At 41.1% G+C, this 14095-nt stretch overlaps 1 protein-coding gene across 1 annotated transcript; it reads right to left on the reverse strand.

The window, feature by feature from the left end:
* Positions 1 to 3687: 3687 nt before the first annotated feature.
* Positions 3688 to 7675, reverse strand: LOC139700242 (transient receptor potential channel pyrexia-like). Its single transcript, XM_071598864.1, has 2 exons — positions 7287 to 7675; positions 3688 to 6409 (listed from the first exon to the last, which is right to left on the reverse strand). The coding sequence occupies exons 1-2, from the start codon at positions 7673 to 7675 to the stop codon at positions 3880 to 3882; spliced, it is 2919 nt and encodes a 972-aa protein (XP_071454965.1). The 3' UTR covers positions 3688 to 3879.
* Between the last annotated feature and the right edge of the window lie 6420 nt (positions 7676 to 14095).

Raw genomic sequence — 14095 nt, forward strand, 5'->3', positions numbered from 1 at the left:
GAAATCATCATTTCTGCACGGTTTCGCAACACTTTACCAGTGATGTCCCCGAACTTATGGCATGAATTTTTCTCTCACTTTTTCGTCAAAGTATCGCATTTCAGCAATATAGGAAATAATTTGATTTTGGCTAATGAGCAATGCTATACATCCCTAAGAACGAATTATCTATTCTGAGGCCAGTGGCGGGTCTAGAATAACTCAGAATGGGGGATGTGCTCTTGTGTGAAGAAACAATTTTACGACCGTTTTCCTGAAAATTAAGTTGACACATCTTATTAAATTGGAGACCTTCCGCGCACTTTTCTCTAGATAGTAATGTTATGCTCAGCGAACAGCGGGCATTCAAAAGTAATGTTGGCTATTTAAGTGATTTTTATTTTAAATTTTATAAAATCCAAAAATATTTCTCCAAGGTGGGGAAAGGTCTCCCCCCTCCCTTTGGATCCCCTCCTGCCAAAGTATTTTATAAAATTAAGAATTCTATAACTGATCCGGGCCTAATACGTATCCATTACGACGGTATTTATTAATTTATTTAACGACTGTATCGAGGTGAAACTAGTGGACTAGTAGACCTTAGAGTAAGTTCTTGAGGCGAAATACTCAATTTTCTTTACCGTACATGAATGCATTCAATTATTAACTCTTCCTGCTCCCTACACACTTCAAAATATCATCTGTACGAATTAGCTTCCGCACTCGGCCACATAAGGTAACATTCACTCATTCTGAAAAATCCATCAACAGCTTTCAAATATTACATTCCTCCGCTTAACCAATTTTCCTCGATTAACATCCCACTCTAACTTCCTTGCTCTTAACAAACATGTATGACACTTTTCGATGTCTTACTATCTACTGAGCTTTCTTTACCCACTCTACTCAATTGACCTAAATATTCTTCGAACTAAGCTCGTCATCCTTTCTTAATTCACCATTTTCTGAACAATGAGCACCCTTGGTAGTAATAATGACTTGACAAACCCCCTCTAACGTTCGCCATTAAAATTCTCGGTTAGTTAATCCCACCATTTTAATTGCAGTTATTTTGCTCACGGAACATTACTATCAATTTGGCAACCGCAATGACCTTTTTTCTTCCGAAATATGGCCAAAATACTTAAGAAGGTTCAGCCTTGACAATATGTGCCCTTCATTTTTACATTTGGCTGATCCTTTGCTAAGCGTTTGATGGAATAATAGTTTCATTTTATACAGACTTATCGCCATCCCATATTTTTATTACTGTACCTGAAATCTTGCAAACACTTCTCATTCCTTGGCTGATGTGCAACTTAAGTTTTCGTCATTGGCATCTTCTGAGAATTAGTGACTGCAGCAATCCCTACCATCTGCCATTATTTCTTATTACTCTATAGTTTCTTGTGCTTCAATTGCCTGCTTCTCATAAGTCATCGCTAAACTCCATCTATATTTTTTCCTTCTGTGTTTTCTTCATTTATTACCCTCAATAAACCATCCCGTTTCAAGATGTTCGCAAATTGTCTCATTTTTTGTATTTTTTGTATTATTTTTGAACATCTTCTGCAAGTGCGTGTTTTAGTTCCCAAACTATCCATTTTATTTTCAAAATTCTCCTGCTAGAGTACGTTTTTGTCGCTTCTTAATTTTTTCTTCTGCCATTGTCCATGCCATAAAACAATAGAACGTTGAAATCCGGGTATAAGTTTTGTTAAAGCTCTTACTGATTTTTAAGATAGTACGTAGTGTTTGCCATTAGTGGTTTAATTTTTTAATACAAGCCGTTTTCGCATACAAGGCAGGATAACCTGACAGCATTTTGACTGTGTAATTTTATACATAAATTATCTTATTTGATTCGAGTTCTGACCATTTAACTTACGTCTCCTTTGACATGCAGGCTAGTTTACTTGTCAGGAGTCCTTTCTTTCTTTCATGTGGAGCTGTGTCGTCCACAAATCGCTACTTGTTCATCCTGTTTGATTTGAGGTTGAACATTTTCATAATTAACTAAATCAACCCACTAACTATTTTATTACGTGATATCCTTATTATTCCTACTTTGACATTATTTCCGCGTACGCGTTTTAATGCAAAAGGGGTGACAGCTCTGAGCACACTATGCGTAAGTCCTCTGCCTGTCATTATCATCCCGATGCGTTCACCAGAATCCTCAGTCTAACTCAGCAGAGGGTTGCAATAATTCGTCATCTTTCTCCAGTCTTCTCCGATGTTTTAAATTTTACTTATTTAATTAATATGGACCACTGTAAACCGGGAAAATTCTCCGAAAATGCCACCGAACCAATGCTAATGTCTTGGTAACGTAGCGAGAACATAATAACGACTTCGGTCAGCATTTTCCGGAGACATACTTTTAAATTTACTATCTGAACTGAACAACTTCCTCTCTCTTATTCGCTGTTTAATGTGAATGTTATTTGTTGAATAAATGTTGCATGTCAATGCTTTTATAGAATTGTTTGGCATTTCTTCTCATCAAAGGAAACCATCGACTCTTGCCAATGACCTTAAGTCTTTCGTTGGTACTATTTGGTTATTAGCTAACCAGTTTCTTGGTATGCATCTTCTTTTTAGGTTTGGAAGAATAGTTGCACGATTTGTTTATGATCAAAAGATGTATAATGTTGATAAAAATTTAAATTTAATTGAAAGAATGTACACTATCATAAATAGTTTATATGAATTTCATTTTTGTACTTTCTGGCTTAATCCTGGAATACAGTCCTTTCAAAATATATGATGAAATTAGTCACTTCAATATTGTATTTTACATATTTTACTCACATTGAATTAAAATATCCTTGGTCACATGCCTGCAGCCGGTGATTGGAGCGCATGAATTCAATGATTAAAGCTGTTCTTACCGAAATTCCCTGTCCTCATATGAGAATATTGTAAATTTTTGTCGTCCCTTTGCGTAATCATATCATAATCCCCAAAAAACGATTCATAGGATCGGAAAAACTTATAAACATATTATTTAGTGAGTTAACTGTGTCTGCGGATGGTAAATAATGGATGTTAAATTTGGATGGTAAATCATTCGGGATTTATCGTCCATATTAAGAAAGTTTGTCATATCCCATAGATTTAGAAGTCATGGACATCAAATAATTCCACGAAATGAAGTCTGAAATTGTAAAGTATAATCGGGATTTCAAAGCTTCAGTGACATCTTATTGCAATTTATTATATCCTCATAATAGGCTATCAATTCTCATAGGAAATATGCGTATATATTCAAAAACGTTTCACACGACTTCTTTAAAATAACGATATTACTCCTCTGCTCGACATTTTAGGTACTTCAGCCCGCATGTGTGGTTTTAAGTTGATTAGAATTATTGGTAGCAAGTCTAATGTAGTTCCTGTTGGTGTTAGGAAACAAGTTGAAACCTGAGTTAGGAGTGTGAAGTCATGCAAACCGTCACCTCAATAATCGCAGAAAGTTGATTTCGATGGGGAAGGTGAAAGTTCATCACGCGGTGTGTGAAGTCAACATTTGTCAGAGTATTTACGCAAGTTCCTTGCACTGAACAACTCGTGGTTGTTCACAGTCTGGAGCTTGTGAAGTCACATAGTTGAGTAGGCCTCGGATGGGGGGGGGGAGGAGTTTCGTAAGAATTTGAGCCCAGGTCCTGAATTTGAACCTAGACATTCCGGTCGGAGTCCCATAATCTCGCCTGCACCGTTGTCATTAGAAGAGTGGCTGCTTATATGTTTCCATTTTCGTACCTTATAGAAACAGCTGAAGCTATTTCCTTTAAGGTATCTTCTTACCGGAAAAAATCTCTTGTCGAGAGGCTCTTATTGAATAATATTCTGCTTATTATGTCACAAATTTATCTTTGAATTCTTATTCTCAGACAGTTATTTACCCCTGTCCAAAACGTTAGGAGCTGAACTCATCCTGACGACTTTCTTTTCTGAGTCATTCACGTCATTACTCGTCTCTTGATGCCCATTTATTACAAGGGTGAGTCGTTCAATTGACTTTCCCATGTGTTCCAGTTGCTTCCGGATTTCTTCTGTCACCGCCTCTCGCGCTTCTGCCTCGGCTGCCAGTAATGATATTTGTGAGGAAAGATACTCCATCAGTTGGTTCCTCTCCACAATTTCCTCTATTGCTGCATCCGAGTCTGCGTCGTCGTTACTAAGGATCCCGGAGCTCCTAATGCTGAACTGCATTGCCCAATTCTTGTAGGCGTTTCTTCGGGACCCTGGGCCCGTCTCGCTCCCCACTTTGGTTTTTCGCCCAGACCTGGAGGCGACGAGGTTGTAAGCGCCTTCCTGAAGGTGGCGAGGTAGCCTCTTCTCCCGCGGGTCGTTTGGCCTGATGTGTATAAACCTATTGTAAGGGGTCCAAGAAACTAAGAGCGCTCTGCTGAGATAAGGTTTCAAGAGCGCTTTGGGAAATATTTTGAGGAAGATTCGAGAGAACAAGACACTTTCGATATGGGCCACCAACTCGGCCTGACGCACTAATCTGTTGAGCCTCGCTGTTTTCTGTAGCCCTTGAATGTCACTCACAGCAAGACCGACCAACAAGTTGGTCAATATTACTGTTACAAGGATCACGAACGCTAAAAACATTACATGTGTGGTCCCATAGTACAAAATATTTGATTCTTTGGAGAAGAAAATTTCCTCGTACTCCAGTTCTCCTGCCATCATGATGAAAGACTTCAGCAAGGCGAGGTATGGTGACATGAACGAAGAAACATTGGGAAGGAGAACACCGAGACCTAATCCGAAGCCTACCAGTAAGCAGCAGTAGGCCAACAGAAATTTGGCGAAATTGATGGACACTGTGGTAAACATTTGAACATACACGCCAAAAGTCGGAAACCTACCTATAAGAATCATAAGATCAGCCCAAGTGAAAACAATTCCTATTGCGGCTGCGTGGTACTGTGGCCTAGTTATATTGCTATAGTCAAAGTTGCCGAGACCGTGGAAGCAAAATACACTTATGACAATAAGACATTTGAACCAGTTCTCCCACCGTTTCACATACTTTTCCCAGTTGTGAGCTATACCAAACATTTCCTTCCCAATGAATCCCATGTTTAGAGCCATTAGGATATATCCGGCCACGACAAACCCGAAAGGTATTTTATCACCTTCTGTCCGCTCATCACTAACGTACTTTGATGTGGAGTCTGTGATATTATTTGACTCTGCAGTAGTCGAATTCGATGGAATCACATTCATGGGTCTTGAGAATACACCCACTACGTATGCCGTGTAAAAGGCCACAAAGGTGACTTGAAAAGCAAGACTGATCAGAAAGTACTTCCTGATCCTCCTCCATTTCAAGTGTAGGAAAGACTCGCACAATGGGTGCTTCAGCAAATGCCGCATTCCCACCTCAATGAAACCCAGAAGGAGGGCGCTTTCCACCCTTCTCTCGTAGTAGCAGTCGTCGATCATGGTCGGGGGCGGGTTAGGGGGAAGGAGGGTACGGAAGTCCAGGCGGAGCTCGCAGTCAGCGTCCCCGAGGTCATGGTCGTGGAGAGATACGGAGGAGTCCAGCCTCTCGAAGAAGCACGGCAGCGTCTCCGGCGTCCGTCTGACCACGAAGGTCAAGGCGGAAACGCCGCCGTTTGTGCGGGCCATCACATCCGCCCCGGCGTTTATCAGGAGACCGACGCAGGTGGAGAACTCGTGGAGGGCGGCTAGATGGAGGGGCGTGTAGCCGAAAGCGTCGGCGCAGTTCACGTTGGCGCCGTGGCTGAGCAAAATCCTGACGCACTCTGTCGACCGCGACTCCTTGACGATAGAGCAGTGAAGGGGGGAGCGCTTGTCGACGTCCAAGGCGTTCGCGTCAGCACCCCGGGACAGGAGAAGCTCCACGGTGTCCGTGGACTGAGACAAGGCCGCCAGGTGGAGTGGAGTCTGGCGGCGATGGTTGGTGGCTTTGATGTCCGCTTCGGCGTCCAGTAGGATCCTCGTGCACTCTACGTTACCGTCCTGGGCCGCAAGGTGGAGGGCAGTGACCTTAGAGTTGTCGTAGCGGGCCCTGACGTCCGCGCCGTGATCCAGCAGTGTACGAATGCACTCCGAGAATCCAAAAGCCGTGGCGACGTGCAGGGGAGTTTCCATAAAGATCTGAGGCGTGTTTGCCTTGGCCCCCGCTTTCAGCAACTCCTTCACACATTCGATTGCGTTGCGCTGGACGGCGTAGTGGAGTGCGGAGTATCCTTTGGTGATACCCGCGTTGATGTCGCTGCCGGCTTCGATGAGGAGCTTCAGGCAAGGCAGGCTCCCGGCGCACGCTGCGCAGTGCAACGGGGTGGCCTTCTGCAAGTAATCCCACGCGCTGGGTTGCGCCCCATGACGTAGCAACATGGCCACGATCTCCTCGTCCCCGGCACAAGAAGCAAAGTGGAGAGCGGTTCTGAAGAGAAAACGCCGGGCACAGTATTATTAATTTATCATGAAGGAATGTTTTTTTACTGCTGTTGCAACGTCTACCTTTTTATTAATGTTTTCTAGCTACATTAGATAATAATTGAAAGGAAAGGAATATTTAAAAAAATCGGTATTTTTCTTCTCAACGAGAATATTTAGAAAAGGGCTTAGACTATATTTCGCATTTTAAAAGAAATTTGGGAACCAAGAAAGTTTTGGTGAGATGAAGTGGTTATAAACCTAAATTACGAATTTCAAGATGATTTTATATAATTTCAAGGATCTATTAAGAACGCCTTCTTTTTAGCTTCAGCGACAGTATTTTCATTCATTATCGATAGTAATGTTGGTAATTTTCTGGGGGCATTCTAGCATACATTTATTTTAGAAAACTAGGTAATGCAAAGTAAGACAATACAAAACAACTTAAGGAAAATGAGGTGAAACTTGTAATAATAACTGCGAATTAGTTGGTTAATTTTAAGGGCTACTAGAGGGTATCTAGAGGATTAGTGGGACTACTTTGGAACTGGGAACAGAGCGAAGGTTAAATTACAGATTAAACCACTTGTATGTATTGGAAGGATATCTTTGTATGTAAATGTATTATTAGCTCCATCATATTACATTGGGAAAGAGCGGTGGCGACAGTCGATTTCCTGTCCGAAAACAAACTCGGCCGTGATAAATGGCTTACTCGTATAGAAGCGCGTACGATGGGCATAAAAGTCGACCTTCCTTCTGGAGCCAACTTTTATGCGTGAAACCCCGTTGATTCCTAAAAATTACCAAAACTTCAGTGCGCGGAAGTAGAGATAAAATCGCCTACCAGTTAAAATAAAGAGATTAAATGAATGGCATACCTTCCATCACAGTCAACACCGCCAGGGTGGATTTTGTCCTTCTCCAACAATCTCTTTATAATCCGATGGAAGGCACACCATGCAGATATCAGCAGGGCCGTCGATCCTTGCCCTCGGGCAACTGCTTCAGTCAGCCCCTTATCCACCTTCTCTTCATGGAGCTGCCTCTTAGTCTCCTCTTCATTGTGCTCCAGCTGGACACCGGCTTCCAGCAGGTTCCACAGTGCCTCTCCGCCCGGGAGAGACCGCAAGGAGGCGGCAATGTCCGGTGGAGACCAAATATACCTGCAGGAGCCCACCACGCGGGAGAATCTCCTGGTCGTGTTGGCTTCGTGGGCATTGTAGCACCTGTAGTGGTGGCTGTGGTTCAGTGTGCCGTGCTTCTCCATTTCTCAGACTGGGATCACCCCGGTGGGCTTAGCTGAAGCTCACAAACCGAAGTGGCCGCTGTGGGGAAATACGCAATAGTTCATGTTACTTCTAGAAGCAGTAAAAAAAGTAATGGGAATTGTAGGAATTCTGGGGGTCAGGGAACTTTATGAAACCAAACCCATCAGAGTATTTAACAAGAAGATATTCTAACGTTTCAGGCTTCACTTCGTGGAAGTATTAAATATCCATACTAAAAAGAATTCTTTTTAGTATGGATTTAACGAGAAGGTTTGTTTGATACGCCAGGGTAGAGCTCAAACCGTTCTAAGGCATATGCGGTGTGTGAAATTCATGCAGAGTAAATGGAAGGTTGGTTCCCTGGGTTTATTTGGAACTCAACAGATCACACAGCTCAGGTGAAGCTAAGGGTACCCAAAAGCACCATCCAGAGTCGAGCCAAGATCTATCAGTCAGTGGCCCAGCTCTCTACTTTGCATGGAGCGTAACCCCATTATGCTCAGTAACTAACTCCAGGTTTGGCTTTGTAGACGAGGGTAGCGTTCACCTCCGTGCTACTCAGCGTGTGAAATTCACGCATCAAGAGGCCCAATTCCTTTCCCTGTGTTGGAGCTTTTTCACTTTAGCGAAAGTAAACTTCCTGTTGATATGTCATATTTTAAAGCAGTTTGAATGTTCATTATTTTTCATTATAATAATTTGGGGCTTACGCGCCCGATTTTTAGAGTTATTGATACAAGTAATATGCATGATCCTCGCATGCATGATGACATCAATCGTCGAATGGGATATCTTCTGAGTAACAAGTCCCAAGGTACACAATTTGCTGAAAAGGAAAAATACTTTCCTAGACTCAATGCCAAGCCATCGAGGGAAGAGCGAGTAAACTGAAATTTCTCAATAATTGAAAGGAAGCCATTTTGATTGATCTTTTTTTCAAATCAGTATGGTAAATATAACTTGAATTCAAACTAATCTATGTAGAGGTCACATGTGAGTTAAAAAAAAAATCTTTTAGCATTAATCCGAAAACAGCACTTTTTCGCATTACATTGGAATTTTATCAATAATATACGTACATAACTACGAGTATTAACAAAATTTTAAATCAATGTTTGTTAATTTCGATTGTGTCGAAAAGGGAAAACTGTAAAATATGCGAAGAATAAAAGTCCTGGCAAACGGCCCGGTGGAGAAAACTGAAGACAACACAAATATTTTCTTGCTCAAGAGAAAATCTAGACGGAATGTAAGCATTTTTATTTTGAGAGCTAAGTCTTGGATAATAGCTCGTAACTATGATTTAGTAAATCTGTAAACCATTTTCACTGTCGCTTTCCCGAGAAGTATGCATAGAATTCCTCGCTGTCCCATGCAAGTATGAATTTCCGTCACTGATTTCCTTAAGCCATTCCTCGAAATGTGATAGAAGTCGTGGGGAAAATAAAGCGTATTGCTTAAGACGCCATTTCTCGATTTTACGTATTCGCGGAATTCTATATTACAAAATATTTAATAACGGAAAATAATAAAAATGAAATAAATAAAAGATTGCTAACTGGCTTCTGAATAACCGTCTACGATTACCTTTGCAAAACTAAAACATGGAAAGGAACGAACTATGCAAAATTTCACTATTTAAAAAAAATTATTTACGACCCGGGTTTCAACAGTTTATGTCATCTTCAGGTGACTCTACAAAGTTGCTCTTCAATATATACCAAAGTAAAGGTGGGGAAGGGAGTAAGGGCGACAGGGGGGTGGAAAGTGGGGGGGGGAGGTGGGTATAGGAAGGTAAGCAAAAGAAAGGAGGTGTGTTTGGAGGAGGGAGGGGGTTGGGATCAGGGGGTGGAACGTGAGGAGGGGGGGGGCGGCCACCTTTACTTTGGTATATATTGAAGAGCAAATTTGTAAAGTCACCTGAAGATGACATAAACTGTTGAAACCCGGGTCGTAAATAAATTTTTTTTAAATAGTGAAATTTTGCATAGTTTGTTCCTTTCCATGATGGATCAATTTCACATAATTATCCCTGAAACCGTTCGGTTTGTCAAAACGGAAACAATTCAGCGACCTTGTCGATTTATTTGCTTAACCTTTTCACGATTGAAGAAATGTTATGCATTCCGTATCCATTCGTGTAAATCTAAATAAATAACTAGATACTCTCCGATTCCGAGAGAATGAATTCTTTTGTCTCCGTTTCCAAGGGAAATAGTGAGTCCTATCGTAGCTTCAGTCCTTTCCGTGGAGTTTTCTGTTCCGAATCAATGCTGGGTGGTGTCAGTGATTGCAACGACGCCTATGGTAGTGACAAAGGAACTATTTCATAGTTACATATAGAAACAAAGAATTTGCCATTAAATTCCACCATTTAACTCTCATAATTGGGAATGGAAGACGGTGGTTCCAAAATTGTGTATAATTGATTTGATTCTTGAAGGGGAAAGTAGTTGCTTGCAAAGGGAGTTGAAGGCCGCTGTTTGATTCAGCATTTATACGAAGTAGGTCCTCACATCAACATTAAAATTTGCTTGAGCTACACACTACAGATATCAGGATTTTTCAGCTCTTACATTTTGTAAAAAATAAACTTTTACAATACTTATGCATTTAGAATTTTCCTGTAATTTCACACACAAAACACTACGGCCACCAAAAACATCATTATTAAATCGTACGACTGCGGGAGGCGCCGCGACAGTAAAGTTAACGGAGGTATCCGATGATGTCGTTAAAAATGCGTCAAGTTCAAAGTATAAAAATCCTTCGCCCTGACCTGGATGGAGGGATCCGGGTTCGAGTCCCGGCAAAGTTGAATAATTCCATTTTGCGGAAATCGCTTCCGTTTTTTTTTCTCTGCTGAATCAATCCACGCGTTATGGATGAAAGCAGGGAACGGTGAGGTTAAGGAAGTAAGATCGTACAGACGATGGAAAATGCGAAAATTGAGTAAAGGCAACCCAAAGGTCGAATGTCAAAAAAATGGAACGGAACCGCGTGTTTGGAGGAAACTTTGCTTCGAGTCCGGATGAAATGAGCCTGTAAAGATACCAAGGGCAAGAGCAAGACAATCACCCCCCTCCCCTTGCTGATATGCCCCTGGGAGATACGCATACGGAAAGGGTTGGGCCCTAAAGTCGGTCGGGAGACCTTGGCTGGTAATAATGATGGCATTCACAAGGTCATTGCATGTGCCCGCCTGCAGGTAAAAACAGCCGCACCAGTGAATTTCATTCTTAACTCGTAAAAAGATAAACTTAAAATGTTCGAACTTCACTTTCCTTACTTCATTTTGTGACAACAAAAATTTAGTTAAGTTGGTTTTGGACACAACCAACCAAATAATTCTGTACCTCTTAGCAAAACACAAACAAACGTCCTACTCTACAATGACCCTCTTTTCAACTCCGTATACTTCCTTCATACCTTCATTCCGTCTAACATCCCTATCCTGGCCCCTTCCTAGCTTGGCCAATATTCTTCCATATATCACAGTCTTCAACATCGCATTGCCAATCAAAACGCTCTGAATCCATTTTTGCTGTCTCCTTTATATCTCCCAACAATCCCCTCGCTTTCCTCACCTGATTTGTGGATAAACCATAAACACAGTAATCAACCCGAAGGTCGGTTTAGTCGGTGATGGTAGAGTTCACCCAGTACTATACGGCGTGTGAAATTCACACATCAGGGTAGGGGGCCAGTTCCTTTCCCTGTGCCGGCTATGGTTTCCCAGGATGATCTGGTACCCGAAAAACACTAGCTTGGGTGCTCAGAGTGCCTTGCCCAGGAATCGAACCTGGTACCCTCCGGTCAGCAGTCCCACACTCTACCCCCTGGACTACCGCGAATATATATATATATATATATATATATATATATATATATATATATATATATATATATATATATATTTTTTTTTTTTTTTTTTGTGAGCAAAAATATTTCCTTGACCGGGACTTGAACCGCGGATCTTTCGACTTGCCGGGCTTGAGGCTCTCACCATACTCCATCTACATTATTCCGTTTCCTTGTATCTATGATATATCCCTGTGAATATGTACTGGACCTCTTAACTGATCAAGGCGAATGGTCACAAGGATGAAAATATATGCCTTGATGTTTTCGCATAAAATGATTTAATAAAACCATCATAAATTTACCAGGAACATAGTTTAATTTTTTCAATTATGATAAAGCATCTCGCCGTGCAAGCTGTACCCATGTGATTATTTACTTGACTGAATATCTACGTAACATACAAGCGGACGCTGGCACGCCAGCCGCTGGCTGGTTTTAGGTGCGAGTTCCGAAAATATTTTTCACGGTATCCTTGGAAGTGACCTTATGACTTACCACCTTGCGCGCGTGACTCCAAGGGCTTAAACCAACTTAGAGAGCCGTCCTCTTTATGGCATTGCTTATTCATTTCGATAGTAAATATTTGTTAAAATATGACGCATATTTCAAAATATTGTTTTAATTAGGTAGTTTGTCATTATTTTGGCAAATAGGCTGCTTGTATGTTTTTTGGTATATGCGCTCACAATCAATGAGAATATGGTAGGAATATTCACTACGGAAATAAATGATCCTCTAAATTTCCGTTCAAAATATAATTTATTTATTTATGAAATTTTGGTCCTACAAGTATGTGGCCCAATACCCTTGTCATTGGATAGATGGTGTGAGACGGAAAAAATATCCCTCGAATGTGTTCTTGAGTGGCTCTCTTAAGGCGTCTTCTTGAGATCATTCCCTCATACTGCGACCTTGTAAAATAGGTACCCTTCTCATCTCCGTATCTACCTGTGGGATCTCGGAACGGGAGGGAGGGGGTCGAAATAGATAGCTATATAGCGGAATGGATCGTCTTGCTCTTGCCCTTAGCACCCTCCCACTCTCATTTCATTCGGATTCCAAGCAAAATTTCCCCCAAACACGCTGTTCCGTTCCATTTTTTTGACATTTGACCTTTAGGTCGCCTTTACTCAATTTTCGCGTTTTCTATCGTCCATACGATCATACTTCCGTAACTTTCCTTCCAGTGCTTCCATCAAATGTGCTTTCTTCCATAATGCGTGGATTGCCTCCCCAGAGAAAAAAAAACACGGAGTCGATTTCAGCAAAATGAAATCATTCTCCTTAGCTGGGATTCGAATCCGGATCCCTCCATCCCGGTCCGGGCGACGGATGTTCACACTTTGTAATTGATGTATTTGTAACGACATTGGCAGATGATTCCATGAACGTACTGTCGCGGCATCTCCCGCAGCTCTTCGGATTAATATTGATTTCGTTTGTGGCCGTAGTGTTTTGTGTGTGAAATTTTATTTCGTCATTAAACTACGTGTCGCCGTGCCATCCATTTGGATTAAAAGTTTCGCATGTAGGATATTAGGTATCTCGATTTTAAGAATAAAACACTAGTTTCAGGAGACCAGTTCCTCATGTATCACAGGATGAAGAGAAAACAAGGCATCATGTCCCAAAAGTTAAAGCTGCTTTTCGGGTACACCTGTTGATAGAATAGACGCCGTTGGATGTCTGAAATCATGAAAGGGTGTGCATTTGTTGACGCTTCAATGTGGTTTAAAGTGAGCTATGTCATCGTTAAACTGCAAATTGACGTCTTCAATTATTTTTTCGTATTTTTTCCTCCTCTCACGATGTCACCGAGTCTTTATTTCTGATGGCGAATCTGTATTTTGAAATCAATCCTAGCATAAGTGCAAAGTCATCCCTGCCGTAGTTAGCACTTTTCAATTGTTTTGATCTTTTATTTGGAAATTCCATTGTGCTGCAGCTGTCAGATTGAAAGGTCGTGACTAACTCTACGATTTTCACTAATCTACGCCAGAGCTTTAAACATGGCAAAAATCTTATATTTTCATTAATTTTTAAAATCCTGAAGTGCACTGTACGAAAGTAATAAAGCTTTTCCTCAGGCCTTTAAAAATCAGATAAATAAAATTGGATTCCCTTTTTTGGTACCCTTTATTAAATTATTAAATAGAACCTTGGTGAAAAACAGTTTACCAACAGTCGATCGATAAAAATACCATTGTCAAGTCTCAGTATTTAATAAGCTACCCTTACGTAAATGAGGGTAAATGGATGTTAGTATAGACCGGTATAATACTGTGTGACAATATTAAAAATGAAACTAACTAAGTAAAGTTTTAAATTTTCGCTGAGTCAAGCAACCGTATGCCAAGTAAAAAGGGTTAAAAATGGTGGATTTAATAAGGGAGCAAGAGAGTTATCTAGGTGGAGAACGGATGGCTGCAGTCAGTCAATCTTCGGATTGAAATACCGATGAAGAAGAATTAACATTCTCCAACTTATGTAATCCTTATTTTATGGACATAAATTCAGGAGTAGTGGATGAGAAATCATTAATTGATATGAGCATG

The sequence above is a fragment of the Hetaerina americana genome, unplaced genomic scaffold (genome assembly GCF_022747635.1).
Source record: "Hetaerina americana unplaced genomic scaffold, ioHetAmer1.1.p SCAF_10, whole genome shotgun sequence".
Taxonomy (NCBI): domain Eukaryota; kingdom Metazoa; phylum Arthropoda; class Insecta; order Odonata; family Calopterygidae; genus Hetaerina; species Hetaerina americana.